The sequence below is a fragment of the Pholcus phalangioides genome, unplaced genomic scaffold, assembly GCF_987345545.1.
Source record: "Pholcus phalangioides strain wild (caught in Gottingen) unplaced genomic scaffold, Ppha-v1.0 ptg000007l_1, whole genome shotgun sequence".
In the NCBI taxonomy this organism is placed as follows: domain Eukaryota; kingdom Metazoa; phylum Arthropoda; class Arachnida; order Araneae; family Pholcidae; genus Pholcus; species Pholcus phalangioides.
In genome coordinates this window covers 24,811,132-24,825,082 of record NW_028301600.1, presented here as the reverse complement: position 1 = coordinate 24,825,082, position 13,951 = coordinate 24,811,132, and the positions used below count along the sequence as shown (strand labels likewise).

At 34.3% G+C, this 13,951-nt stretch overlaps 1 protein-coding gene across 4 annotated transcripts in view; it reads right to left on the bottom strand.

Annotated features, from left to right (window-relative positions):
- The window catches only part of Ranbp16 (Ran-binding protein 16), a 164,646-nt gene that overhangs the window by 122,183 nt on the left and 28,512 nt on the right, over nucleotides 1–13,951 (bottom strand). For all 4 annotated transcript variants that reach the window (XR_016192796.1, XR_016192795.1, XM_089232902.1 and 1 more), the window contains exons 5-7: nucleotides 13,873–13,947; nucleotides 5,112–5,261; nucleotides 3,892–4,092 (exon numbers count right to left, since the gene is read on the bottom strand). Coding sequence is in view for 2 of the 4 variants with exons in the window: in XM_089232902.1 (XP_089089028.1) it covers nucleotides 3,892–4,092; nucleotides 5,112–5,261; nucleotides 13,873–13,947 (426 nt within the window). In the remaining 2 variants the exon portion in view is untranslated. The remainder of the gene's footprint in view (nucleotides 1–3,891; nucleotides 4,093–5,111; nucleotides 5,262–13,872; nucleotides 13,948–13,951) is intronic.

Here is a 13,951-nt window from a genome sequence, read left to right as displayed (position 1 = left end):
TCATCGAAAGACTGGTTATTTGTGGAGATGAAGATTACAAGGAAGAAAATTCATCACTGCCCCCACGGGGAGCTCCAAGGTTGAAATATTCTATCTGCTTCCATAGCTTAGATGGTAGAGCACTCGTCCGGCAAGCGAGAGACCAGGGGTTGAGTCCCCGTGGGGGCAGTGATGAATTTTCTTCCTTGTAATCTTCATCTCCACAAATAACCAGTCTTTTGATGAATCTTGTATTGTAATTGAATGTTCATTTAAATACAGCAGCTGATAGGTCTTGGAACCCAGGGGTTTAGGTTACATCAGCCCTACCCAGCATTTTCCTCTAAGCAACTGTGTGAAATTGCAGAGTTTCTTAGTAATTCATGATGATGATTCAATGCAATCCCACCCTGCATACCCCCTTGTGGGTCATATATACGGACATCTAGCAGCTCCATAGCCCCCCCCCCCATTATCTTATGTGTATGAGAGCACCTATGACACATTTGACAAAATATCCTCCCTGTAACAAGCTCTACAGGCTTGGTTGGGTACATTGTAACAGTAACTGTGTGATGAGCTTATCAAAACCGAGATCAATGAGCACCAATTACAAGCCGATATGACAATCCGAGGACTGATCTCAGTTCGGTCACAATCAGCCGCATGATCAGCAATACGCTTGAAATATAAAAATTTTATTTAAATCAGTGATTTTGTTTAAAAATCTGGTCTAATGTGATTTAAATTGAGATACTCTGTTCAAAACACGGCTGTTCATATTGTCACACGAGATCTTTTTATGGCATTCCAACATTCTTTTTCTTTTAATAGAACTTTTGACTACTTCAAAAATACCTCTAGCCAAAATTGCCCACAGATTCACTATATATATAATAAAACTTCTATAGGAGGCCATCTCTATTGCCCAGCCAACTTCCCTTCGTAGCCAGTTTTCCTTGGAACGAATGATAGGCTCCATAGACATAATAAAAAAATAACCCCTATTCTGCGTCGGTGGCCACTTCCTACTGGATGAGTTAAAAAAACAAATTTGTGTTTTTTCTTCCCAATGCATTCAGAGCTGGTAGTTCACTTTATATATATATATACAACCTTTTAATCACTTTACACATCAGTATAAATACCTTTTTGGATCAATCAGATTTTCTATTCATGGGTGACACTATCAGGTTGGAAACATTTGTAGATAGAATGACAAAGGCTAAGGCTACATGGCTGCTGCAAGCTGATAAGGCAGTTTAAAAATTTTATCCCGGAGTGACTGGGTAAATCAGACAAATAACCCATGGTCTTTACTGAACAGGTAAAGGATGTGGAAGTTTTGGCTTTGCAGATATTTTCTTCACTTTTTAGCACATAGGGATTTAATAGAACAGTGAGGGAGTAAAAAAATGTGAGGAAAGAACATGTACAGTACTTGCTATAAATATTTTTTTTTATTTCACAATAAGATTCTCATTTCTTTTTCTTTTTGTATCCTGTGTATATAATATGGCAAGTGTAAGATAACAGATGAGATGGCATGGGGGGGCCCTCAATTGCTTTTAAAACATACCTCCATCCTAATATGTGTACATTCATATGTCTTAACTAAACCCTGAAACTTTTCTCTAACTCCCAATCCCATCTCGTCTGTAATCACCACAAAATTTGTTAATCACAACAGCACCCAATTGACGGGGAAAATATGTTGTAAAAATTTTATATGGTTTTTTGGTTTTTTTTTGACACAAAATAAAGTGTTCCAGACTCTGCCACGAAGCTGGGCTGGAAGAGATCTCGGCAATGGGATAAGTCCAGTGGCAAAATTCTGGCGTTCATTCAGTACTTACTATAAAGAAAGAACAGGTCCTGAATAATACAGATCAAAATATTGATTGGATGATTTGGTATTTCAAGTTCTCCATAGAATATAGTGAAACCTTGATATACATAACAATACCAGACCAAGAAAAAATATCTTTGTAGACGAACAGACTATAGGTTATTCCAAACAAGATTTGGAAAAATACCATTGTAGAGGGATTTATTGGTATATCGAGTGTCATTGTCACGAGGGTTCACTGTAAATGTATCGGTTTTTTGGGCATTGTAAATAAATGACACCCCCCCCCTGAAATGTGTTTTTTTTTTGTCACACAACCTCTATTCGGCGGTCCCATCAGCAGATGGCCACTTTTTTGCAGAACAAAAGGTGGGAGTCTTAGAGGAGTTTCACTGACTTTAAGCTTATGTATCCCAAAGATGTGATGAAGATTTAGATAAGGTGGCAGATACAACAAGATTCTATGGGTTAGCTTAGGTAGAAAATGGGGGTTTTTTTGACCAGACTCATCCCAGGCAAATCATTAGAAAAAAAATTATTTATAGCTATTGTCATTCAAGATGGACAACATCCCCATTCTCAATGGACAAGCAGTAGGTTGGGGTTAATGGGAAAATTTTTTCTGAGAAGGGGAGCATTACAAGATATATAAGTTCTGAAAACTCTGGTTTAAACCAAACAACCAACTAATTTTACATATTTAAAAAAAATTACCAAATACAGTAGATGTCACTTACACTGGAATCATGGGTAGTGTTATCACTTTCTCAAAATACGTACTACTTTACCGCACACCAACTCCAGTCATGCCATATATCTAAATATGGCAATTTCCAATTAGTGGAGTTGGTGAGAAATGAAGGCGCCATCTATCGGTGGATAATGATAATTATTATGCACCAAAATATAGACTGGACATATGTCTATAACATGGGAAAGATTTAGTTATAGTTATCAGGATTTTATATATATATATAGAGAGAGAGAGAGAGAGTGTAAGTGTGTGTGTGATCTTAATTTTCTTTTTCTTTCAAAAAAGTTTTTGTATGCATTTTGAAGTTAAGATTGAACAAGAATTATTTTTTCCATTATCATCATTATATCATTATTATCAGTTATCATTATCAAACTGTAAGACTATGTTTGGAGTCAGAAGGTGTATATGCTTCTTTCGGTGATGAACATTTCCATACTCAGTTCATTCGCGACATAGTAGTTGCTGTAATCCAGGTGTCTTCAACCTGTTCTAATCGCGAGCACTGCCTTTACCCATTACTAAAAGAAGAGCACTCTTATGGCAAGGGTGACCATACCAATGCATGTAATTGGGACAATTTCAATCCTTGAATGCAATTTGTACAAGGTGCTTAGTTGGAACGTTGATCAAGTGCTCGCAAGCACCAAATCGAACATGAATATCGAGTACTCTGGGTGCTTTGGAGAGCAATGGGTTGAAGATGCCTGCGGTAATAAAATAATGGAGCGCTTATTTCTCAATGGTAATGTAAATGCAAGGCATTAAAAAAATTCCCTTGTTTCAATTCTTGGTCAGTTTATTCCAATGTGCCAGATTCAGTTCCTTGGCCAAGAGGTTAGTCAATGAATCTTTTGTATATATTTAAATTGGGAAAAAGGTATCATAATCCACATTAAACAGTTCTATTCTAAACCCATTACTGATATCTTGCCTAAAAAGAGTCAGCGGAATGCAGCAGTATAATTGAAAATTTTGCAACCAGTTTTATGCAAAAAAGTCTCTTTCACACAAAACAGGATGTAAGGTCTTGGTACTTGCTGCCAAGTTTGCTTCAGATATAGTTATCAACTGGTTATTGTTACCAGAAACCCAGAGTCTCAGTGCGATCACATTAAGCAGTGTGCTACTACTACAATGAAAATTATATTCTATATACAAAGAATTTTATTTCTGAAAGTCTTGATGAATTAATATATTTTACAAACATCTGCAGAGAACTTATTGTATCTGGCTTTATAATTTTGTCAGCACCATATAACTAATCTTTGAATACATTGATGGAAATATGAATATAAAATTTTCTTACCGTTGATGATGAAGGTGAAGGTAAACAGTGATATAAGTCAAAAAACAAGTCAAGCATGCTAAAATCCAGGAATGAAGACCTCCAATTCGTTGGTATTTGAACTGTATATATGTCATCACTTGACTCGTCAGGTGAAGTCCCAATGAAATCAAAAGTTAGGCAGTTGTAAACAAGACGAACGGATAGGCTCATCAGATTATGCTATCAATTAAGAAACCAAAATTTTATTCAAATAATTATAAGGGAAATTTTTTTAAATTTCTGTTTTACACCATGATTCAATTTTTGATACTGTCAGCAATATCTGCTGCAGAAATATTTGTTAACTTCTGAACTGGTTTTGGCATTATATTGTGTTAGCAGAGTGATGGGAGAAATACGATCATATTTCTCCGCTGATGCTGAGTTTTAATATCCAAAGTAACCTTAGATACAAAGAGGGGAAAAAGATTTTTCACTACCAATTCTTTTTTGTCTTCTTGTCTCTGCCTATTAGGCATCAAAATAACAACATGGAGAAATATTTAAAACATCTTTTGTATCCGACAGTTTAGCATTAAGAAAACTATCTTAAACAAAAAAAGGATGAAAAACACTTGTCTGAACTCCACTCATTCCCACCCCCCCGCCTCCTGTTTCCTAATGATAAACTAAGATTTCATTTTTTTTTTAGCTTTCTGCATGATTGGAGAAGCTGAAATATATTTCAATGAGCAAAGGAGAGAAAATTAAACAAAAGCAGTTAGTGTTATATAACATTCTAAGATATTTGATGCTGGTTAGAGTCTAATCAATCAGTAAATAGAAAAAACAATCAGGAGCAATTTGAACCTTCACTTCATAGGTTTTCTTAATTAAACATTCTCATTTGCCCTATGTTTCAAAACTATGCTCTTAAAAACATATTGCAAAGAGATTCTCAAGCAAAATCATAAATGTGAGGAGAGTCTCGAAATAAAACGCTATTATTTTAACATATTGACAAATGATGAGCTTTCAATCATTCTCTGCAACACCAACGTAAAACTAAATGTGGGCCTGTCAGGACCATTGGAAGAGAAAATGAGTGGTGTACAATTTAGCTTTTAAATAAATGACAAATGAAGATGATTTATTTATATTGCTTCATTATGAAGTCAACTGTGAAGGTTTGGCAGTGTGTTCATTTGTATGATTTATGTATATTGTGATAGTATTTGCTTTTAAGTTATCACACAAACCTCTCCTTCTTCTTTGAAGCCAACATTTTTCCAGTTTTGCAGTTGTGTTCTCAGAAGATCAAGAGCAATTGTGAAAATTCCATAGAGCTGTATATCACGAAAAGAAGACGCAACTTTACGTTGCTTTGAAAGAGGTTTATTAGCTTCTGCCTGAAATTTGAACATAAAAGTTATAAAAATAAAACATATTTACACAACTATAGAAAGAAATTTATATTTTAAAAAAATGCACTGACAAAATGTGTCAAAACTATTTTCAACATTGGAAGGAAAATATATTCAACTAGAAATCTCTCAATAAAGTACAAAAATGCAACATTCTAGTGTGCTTAACTGTACCAAATGCTACAATTTGGAACTAATTCCAAATTATATTCACACCACTGTGAGGTGTGGCAAAATAGAATAAAAATATTTTCAACAGTTAAAACAATCATTTAATAGTGCCATCGTATTTAATTTTTCTCAAAGTAAAATCAAGTTTCTCAAAGTAAAATCAAGTTTCTCTGCATGAATAGTTTCGTCATAGCTCAATAATGAAAAAAGAATAACATCAGCTGTATACAACCAGTCACCTCTTCAAATTTCACTTTTTGGCCTTTAGCATGTTTCGTAACTCATTGATATCCACTCATTGTCAGATTGGACAGGTGCATCATACAATTTCCATTTTTTAACACGTGTACCTACTTTGTCCAAAATCAGAGCATTTCTGTTATGGAGGAGTGAAGTTTAAACTTCGAATAAACACTTCATGTTTTGTTTAGTAAGTTCATGGGCACTTATCAAGTTTATGTGCTTGCAAATGACTTAAAACAGTTGAAATGTGGGCAACTAATTTCCCTGCTATATCCCCTATGGTTTGGTGAGGTCAGGCTCTACTAGTGTTGACAGTTCACTGTCTTTGATGGTGTTCACTGTCATCATGGATAGAAAACTTGATTTGACCAAGGACCATAAGCTATAAAATTATACCTCAACTATTTTTTTTTTTAATTTTAAAAAACATGTATGGTCAAGTAGCTACAGTTATAACATACCCTGGATATAACATAGTTTTGTAATCCCTGATTTTTGGCCCATTCACTTTCATACTACCATGTTCCAAAAGTTCCAAGACTTATTTTATTACGGAAGAATGAATACAGATTGAACCTGTTTATTTGGCATTTTCTTTGAAGTAACTACTCTGTGCGATTATGCATTTTTGCTATTATTCATACAAAGATGTAAATGCAGATTGTAAGCCTTTTTTTTGTCACATCCTCCAAAACTGAGAATCGTTTCCCCTTAAGTGAATTCTTTAGCATAGGAAAAGGGAAAAACACATGGGAATGCATTGCCCCATGGACAGTCACATGGGGCAAGATCAGGAGAATAAGCTGGTTGTAGAAGTATCGAAATATAATATTTTGACAGGTAATCTGACACCAGGAGGGACCTGTGAGCCAGCGCATTATCATGATGACCCACAACTTGACCTTCCCAAGATCTGGTGACTTGCATCTCACCGAATTATGCAGACACAGACCTGCCAACCTCTAAAGGAAAAAAAATCCTACTTTATCCATAAAAAGTGCAACACAGTCTGTTTTCAAATTCAGGGGAAAAGAGGGGGGACCTCACACTAAAAATTCATTAGGAAGTTATATAATTACATTCAGAAAAAGTAATTGCTGCACACACGAGAAGTTTTTTTTTAAATTAAAAAATACCAAGTTCAGGAAGAGAACAGCTTAGTAATGGAAAAATTGTTTGCATGTGTCTATCTTTTGACATTTTTGTGCTACTATAGCGTTTTCTCTAAAGTGAAATATGATTTCACTCACTGGGACACAAAGTCCCCTGATCACATGAAGACATCAAAAAGATAAAAATTCATTAGATGGACGTTAAAGGGTTGAAAATAAACTGTTACACATAACTCAAAATTAGGCATTCTAGTCACCAGAATAGAATGATCAATATTAATAGAACTAGAACTATATCAATTGCAATATACTTTGTCAAAAATTTCTGAAAATCCTGAAAATTCCCAACCCTGAATATACCGACCTCAACAATAAAAAGGAATTTTATAAATTTCAGACGTAAATTCTTTTTTTTGCAATATTCAAATATCAGAAAATAATGGTGTATTATTGTAAATATATCAAAAATATGTGAATTATGACCATAGGAGGAGATAGACATGAAAGGCTAGGGGGTGGGCATGATGATGATGCCAATTTATATATATGCATATAACGGCTCCGTCACGGATGCTGTCTCCACCCATGATTGCGACCTCAATTTTTGGCACAAGTTCATTTAGAAAATTTGACCTGAATTGAAAAATAAAATGCTATATAATTCATGAAAGCATAAAAAATTAGGATAGTATGCAAATTTCAGAAAAATACTGATCCACCAAACGGATGCTAAAGGATTGAGGCACCACTCAGTACACTGTATAATACAGTCAGAGGCAGCTCCAAACATAGTTTTGGCGCATAAGCTGCACCAGTACAACTACAGTGAAAACTCCCAGCGTTGTTCCACTTTTTCTCACCGGGCGGAATTTTCAGCTACTGGTTCCCACGGAGTGATGTAGATCAATGGACCATTGATTTCTAACATTGATCAGTTTGCAACGTAGACAGGAAAACGTCAATATTAGAGATTCAGAAAAAAAACATTTTTAGAAGCAAAAGCGCATAATCATACTAATTTGCTAAAAGCGTGCTAAATACGATAAAATTGTAATGGTTGGCAGATATGCAGACAATTAAGAACTCACAGGTCCCTCCTGGTGTCGGATTTTACCTGTTAAAACATTCTAATACTTTCAGAACCAGCTTTTTCCCTGATCTTGCCCCATGTGACTTTCATATTCGTACTCCCTATACGATTCTGCCCTTTGCTTGGAATTTATTTATTTTTTTGTTACTCGTTTCATTTTTGTTATTCACAGATCCATGCTGTCTAAGTGGCACCACCATAAAGTAATTTAAATTTAAGTATTCACATTCCATAACATTCTTTAATTTCTCATAACATTTGTGATCAGTAAAAGTAGAAACCTGCACTGTTTCAAAAGCATCAAATTTCCACCTATTAAAAAACTATGCAAAAGCATGTTGATTTATTACATGTTAAATTCATGAATTTTAGTAGCTTTTTTTAATGTATTGTGTAAATGCTGACAACTTTGAATGAAAATCATTAGCGTAAACTCAAATAATACCAGCAAAATAAATTAAGAAAAATGTATGTATTAAAAATGTAAAAAAGCGAATAGAATGATTGGTTTTATTTTTAAAAAGGTGTCTTCGCGTTTTCCTAAAGTCACTCTTCCGCTTTTTTTTAGGCTTAGTTCATCCTGGACTGAAGTATGCTGTAAGGTTTTGAAGACCGGAGGAACTTAGACTTGGGTGAAAGGGGTGCAGAGAAGAGCCACGCATGTCCTCGTTGGCACACGGGGCTTGAGTTACGAAGACAGACTTCAGTTTTTGAATATGTTTACATTAGAAAAACGCAGGTGTCGGGGAGATATGATTGAAGTGTTCAAAATTTTCAATGGTATGGACAGGATGGACCATGAATTATTAGTACGCCATCAATCAACTGCTTTTACAAGAGGACACCAGTATCGATTGGTAAGGGGCAATGCGAGGTTATGGTGTCGCAAGAGGAATTTTTTTCTAATAGGGTTGTTAATAAATTAAATAGCTTTGCCCTTCTCCCTGGAAAAAGTTGAAATGACGGCCCTGCGTTTATCACCCCCTTTCATTTGGCAGAACAGGGGTCACGTTAGCCCTGTATATACTATACTCTAAAAAAATATTGAAATTCATTAGATAACAACCAAAAACTATATTCATGCTATATTAAGTTTTATTATGTGCTGAACAATCTCATGTTGGCCAGGACGATCTTGATAATACACTTTATGGATATATACAACTGCTATATAAGATCATTTCAAGGCCTTGCTCATTGGTTATATAGCATACACTTCTTGAATCACCAAGGGGGTATGTTGTAAGTGAATTCGACTGTATTTACAACAGCACAGACGTGCCAACTTTTGGAATCCAGAAATCCGGAGATTCTCCCAAGTGGGGTAACCCCAAGCAGTCATAGACTCAATCAAAAAAAAATGTTTTGAATTTTTTTTTTAAATCAATTAAGACAGTTCCATTATCCCCCCCCCCCCAAGGCAGGTTCTGCATTGTCCCTGAGCAGAATATAATTCCATGTCAGTCTTTCCATGCAGAATAGAGAAATCACATCTACAAACTATAGAAAACATAAGTGTTTCCTTTCGTGGATGCTATCAGCGATTGATAATCTATGATTATGAACTCTTAAAAGCTTTATACTGCTTAAAGTTTTATATTTTCTTTCTGAAGACATATTTAATCAGAGGAAACAATAAGAAAACTTAAAAATACAAAGCTGCTGACGAAAAAAACCTGTGTTTACCGCATGGCTGTTAATGCAATACAATAACGATTATACAGGAATTTCTGCAACCAAGGTCATGCCCCTGATAAATGATTACCGATGAATGCTACACAAACAAAGTCACGTCTTTGCCAGTTGCTTAAATGCGATCACCAAGACTTTTTTCATGGCTGACCACAGCTGTAAATGGTATGGGTGTTTCCCTAACGATGTCGGCAGTCCCGACAACGTGAAAGCTCGCGTAAAATCTAATTTTCTACCAAAACCCGGAGAAATTTTAACAAATCCGGAGAGCAGGAAGAAGGATAAAAAATCCAGAGTCTCCCACCTAAATCCGGAGAGTTTACAGGTCTGACAGCATATTTATAAAAATTGTAAGGAAGCATTATCATTATTAACAAACTGGAAAATTAGTATTCAAAATTAAATTTACTCATTATAACCATTAAAATATACATAAAATTCTATAATTATGAAACAATTATCACATAATTATAATGAATCATTGTAATGAATATATTTGTAGCCATTTTAAATAATTTGGAATGAATATTTTTTTCTTGTCAAAATTTGTCATATCTAAACTTAAGGCCCCTTTACACGTACGCTTTTGCGCGCGCGATAGCTGTAAACAACTTCAGAACCGCCTTCAAGAGTGTGCGTGTAAAGGCAAAAAAAGTGTGCAGTTAAGAGAGCGCGCAGGAACTGGTCATTCCAGCGTTCAATCGCGAACTCAAAATCGTACGTCTAAACCCAAACCCACCCTACGGGCAAAAACAGGGCAAATCCCTCGTCTCCTGCGTCGTCTTCCTTCATTATTGTTCTAAAAAAAGAGATGTATACAATGTAAATAATTTTTTTCAGCGATAATATTTATTGCAATTTTTTTTCCAGAGCCTATTTGACGATTTTTCTTCCTTTTTCCAACGAATTGTTTTTTTTAAAGAAATGATAAATTCGTTTTTCAAATGCCGTAATTACATTTATTAGGTTATTGCAATAATTTTCGAACATTGATTTGGTTCCTTTATCTACAAACATTATTATATCAGATTTATAGATATGTTAAATTACTATTATTATTTTGATAACTTCACAAGCTTTCATTTACCCTCAGGGTGTGGGAAAAATTTAAAATAGTTTAACTAGGGGCTCTTAACCCATAAGTTATATTTTTTCTTTTTAAAGAAAATAATATTTTAATAATAATTTTTTAATAGAAAATAAATATTTTAAGAAAGATCAGTTTCAAAATTTGAAATTAACGATAGAAGTATGTATATAAATCCATAATTAATGCAAAATAATGCGAGAATTGATGAAAGAAATTATTCCAAAATTAATAAAAATTCAAAAATTAAAAAAGAAATAATTTCAGAATAGATGAAAGTCTTTCAATAATTTGGGGCCCCTTTTTGATTTGGCACTCGTTCTATTTCCGTTCACTCACCCGTTAAGATGCCTACCACTGGCTACAGAAATTTCGAAAAAAAAACCATTTTATTATTTAGAAATTTATTCAATAAGCATATTTTTAAAATTGGAAATAGATCTGGGGAACACATAGTTGATGTTTTTAAGTCGCTGCTAAAAAAGTTAAGAACATCTGATTTAAATTTGACAGTATAAATTTGACTTCAACACATTAGAAAAAAACTTTAAAAGGGATTTAGGGTTGTGGAAAAAACTTCCATTATCTGAATGTCTGAAGGTTAACAATGATATTTAAAAAGAAGCACCCTATTCACTAGATCCAGCCATCCCTGCATTCATAGCAGGTGTTCAGTGGACAATGTGCTGTATTTTTTCATGATAAGATCACAAAAGATGTCCAAGGTCAAGTGATGTTCAAAACACCAAGTAAAAGGGATGTTTCATGTTATAAGATTATCACCGATTTTATTTAAAACGAAAAACCATTAAATATCATGAATAATATCCAACTTAAAATACGTATTGCTATTCACACTTTTAATTTTATTGGTCATAACATGGCACACAACGGAATGTTTGACACGGGTAAGAATACGTGTATTTAGAGTTTAAAAAATTTGAAAAAAAAATTATGCTTCAATTTATTTGTTATTTTTTGTATTGTTATTATGCTCGACAACATTAAACTGAAATGATTTTTTGAGGATATGAATACAACCGAGAGAAATTTATCAAGAATTTCTTAAAAATATCTGAAATAAAGCCCTACAAAATAACACCATAATTTCAAAAAAAGTGCAGTGAAACCTCGATATAACGATACTCAGCGGACCAAGAAAAAAATATTGTTGTAGAGGGATTATCGTTATATCGGGAGGCAGCAGTTTAACATTAGAATATAGACATTTCCAAAAAATTTTCAAGATATATCGTTGTAGAAGGACTTATCGTTATATCGAGAATCGTTGTAGGAGGATTTATCGTTATATCGAGAATCGTTGTAGCGAGGTTTCAATGTAATAATTTTGTAATGCTTTTTATCTATTTTTCTGGCTGGTAGTATTAAAAAAAACATCGGCTGCACACCGAGTCAATAATTGTGTGTGTGAGATGGAAGAAAAAAAGCTGATTTTTTCTCTTATTTCGGTAAAATTATAATATTAAGTATATAAACAATTAAATTCAGAAAATGTAGTTAAGAGCTAATTACAGCAATTAAAGTCAAACGACAAATGAAAGTCGAATCGAATAAAAATTCCAAATTAACGATCACAGAAATTTTATTTCTGAATTTCTTATCAATTGCATAAAAAATTACCATAAATTTGTAACAGTAATTTCAATAAATAATTATTGAAATTATTTTTAAAAACGAATAATCCGCGTAGTAATATATAATAAGCTTTTGAAATCTATATTTTTTCCGCGCAAACGTCACCCGATTTCGATCTGCCAACAGGGAAAAAACTTTGGTCAGGAACGTGGAGTTTTGTGCTTCCCCGAAAGTCCACACGCCACGCAAAAGCGTATGAATTTCACCACACGCTTCCCTTTACACACACAATTCTGAACGGGGCCTTCTTTCGTGCAGGAGAGAGTGCGCGCAAGAATGTGTCTCTTTTTAACAACACGCTCTTGAACGCCGCATTCCTAACCGCCCTCCAATCCTTCGCGCAAGAACGTCCCGCTCCGGGTGTGCGGGGAAGATTGTACGTGTAAAGGGGCCTTTAGACTCAAAGATTGAGAGTATATTAAATTTGTTATGGTAGAAAGATTGACATTCGTAAATTTTAATCTGTGAGATATTTTGTTATTTTTTCTGCATACGAACTGTTGTTCACATAAATATTCACTTACAAACTACCAAAGCCTATAACAGCAGGACTAGAGCTGGATGCCTATTGGAAACAACTGAAGTGAAAAACAACATGAGCAACTACAGTAGGCATTGAGTCAGATAATTAGGGATGACTGAAATACAAAGAGAGCTGCATGCAGCTCTCAGTGTATCTCAGCCATAAAAAATTAATCCACATTTTCCATACATCACCAACATACACACTTGAATGCTCATCAAGTGCAGTCATGAGCATTCAAGTGTGTATGTTGGTGACGTATGGAAAATGTGGATTAATTTTTTTTATATATTAGAATAAAATAATTTTCTGAAATTTATTTAAAAGACCTATATTTTTACCTTTTATAGAATCTCTACCTAGTTAGAAGGCTAATGCAAATTCAAAAATGGGTGTTCTGGTTGGGTAAACTCAATACGGGTTAAAAGGGAATCATTAGAGAATTCCACCCTTACATTCCATCGTTGTAATTGTTTGATGCACAGGCACATAACATTTTGTTAATCGCGACAGTATCCAATTGTCCAGGGAAAATATGTTTTTGTAAGTTTTTTTTTTTTCCACACAAAATAAAATGTCCCAGACTCTGCCACGAAGCTGGGCTGGAAGAGATCTTGGCAACAGGATAAGTCCAGTGGCAAAGTTCTGGCATTCATTCATTCAGACACGTAACATTGTGATAGATAAAAGGGGTGATCAACAGGTAGCAACGTTATGCTAAAGTAACACAGTCAAAATCCAATCAACCACAAAACCAGATTTTTTTTCAGTAAACAGAAATAGGAGCATTACTATCACTTATTTTATTACAAGCACTTTTTTGTGAAAACTAAATAAAAATAACCAAACCACTTAAAGTATAGTTTATCAACTACTACTTAAAAGGTGTTTTTTGGAAAGGATTCCTTAACTTTGAAATGGCATAAATTGGAAACAGTGATAGCTAGAAAGACGGAACAAGTATTTTGTTTGATTTTTTGTTTGTTTACTTTATGTAAAATCAGTTAATAAAAGTAACTTACCTCGCTGCAGTGGTTAATCTCACAGACCACTTGCGAAAGCATTTGAACTCCTATGCTACAGTAAGGCACAGAACCCTAA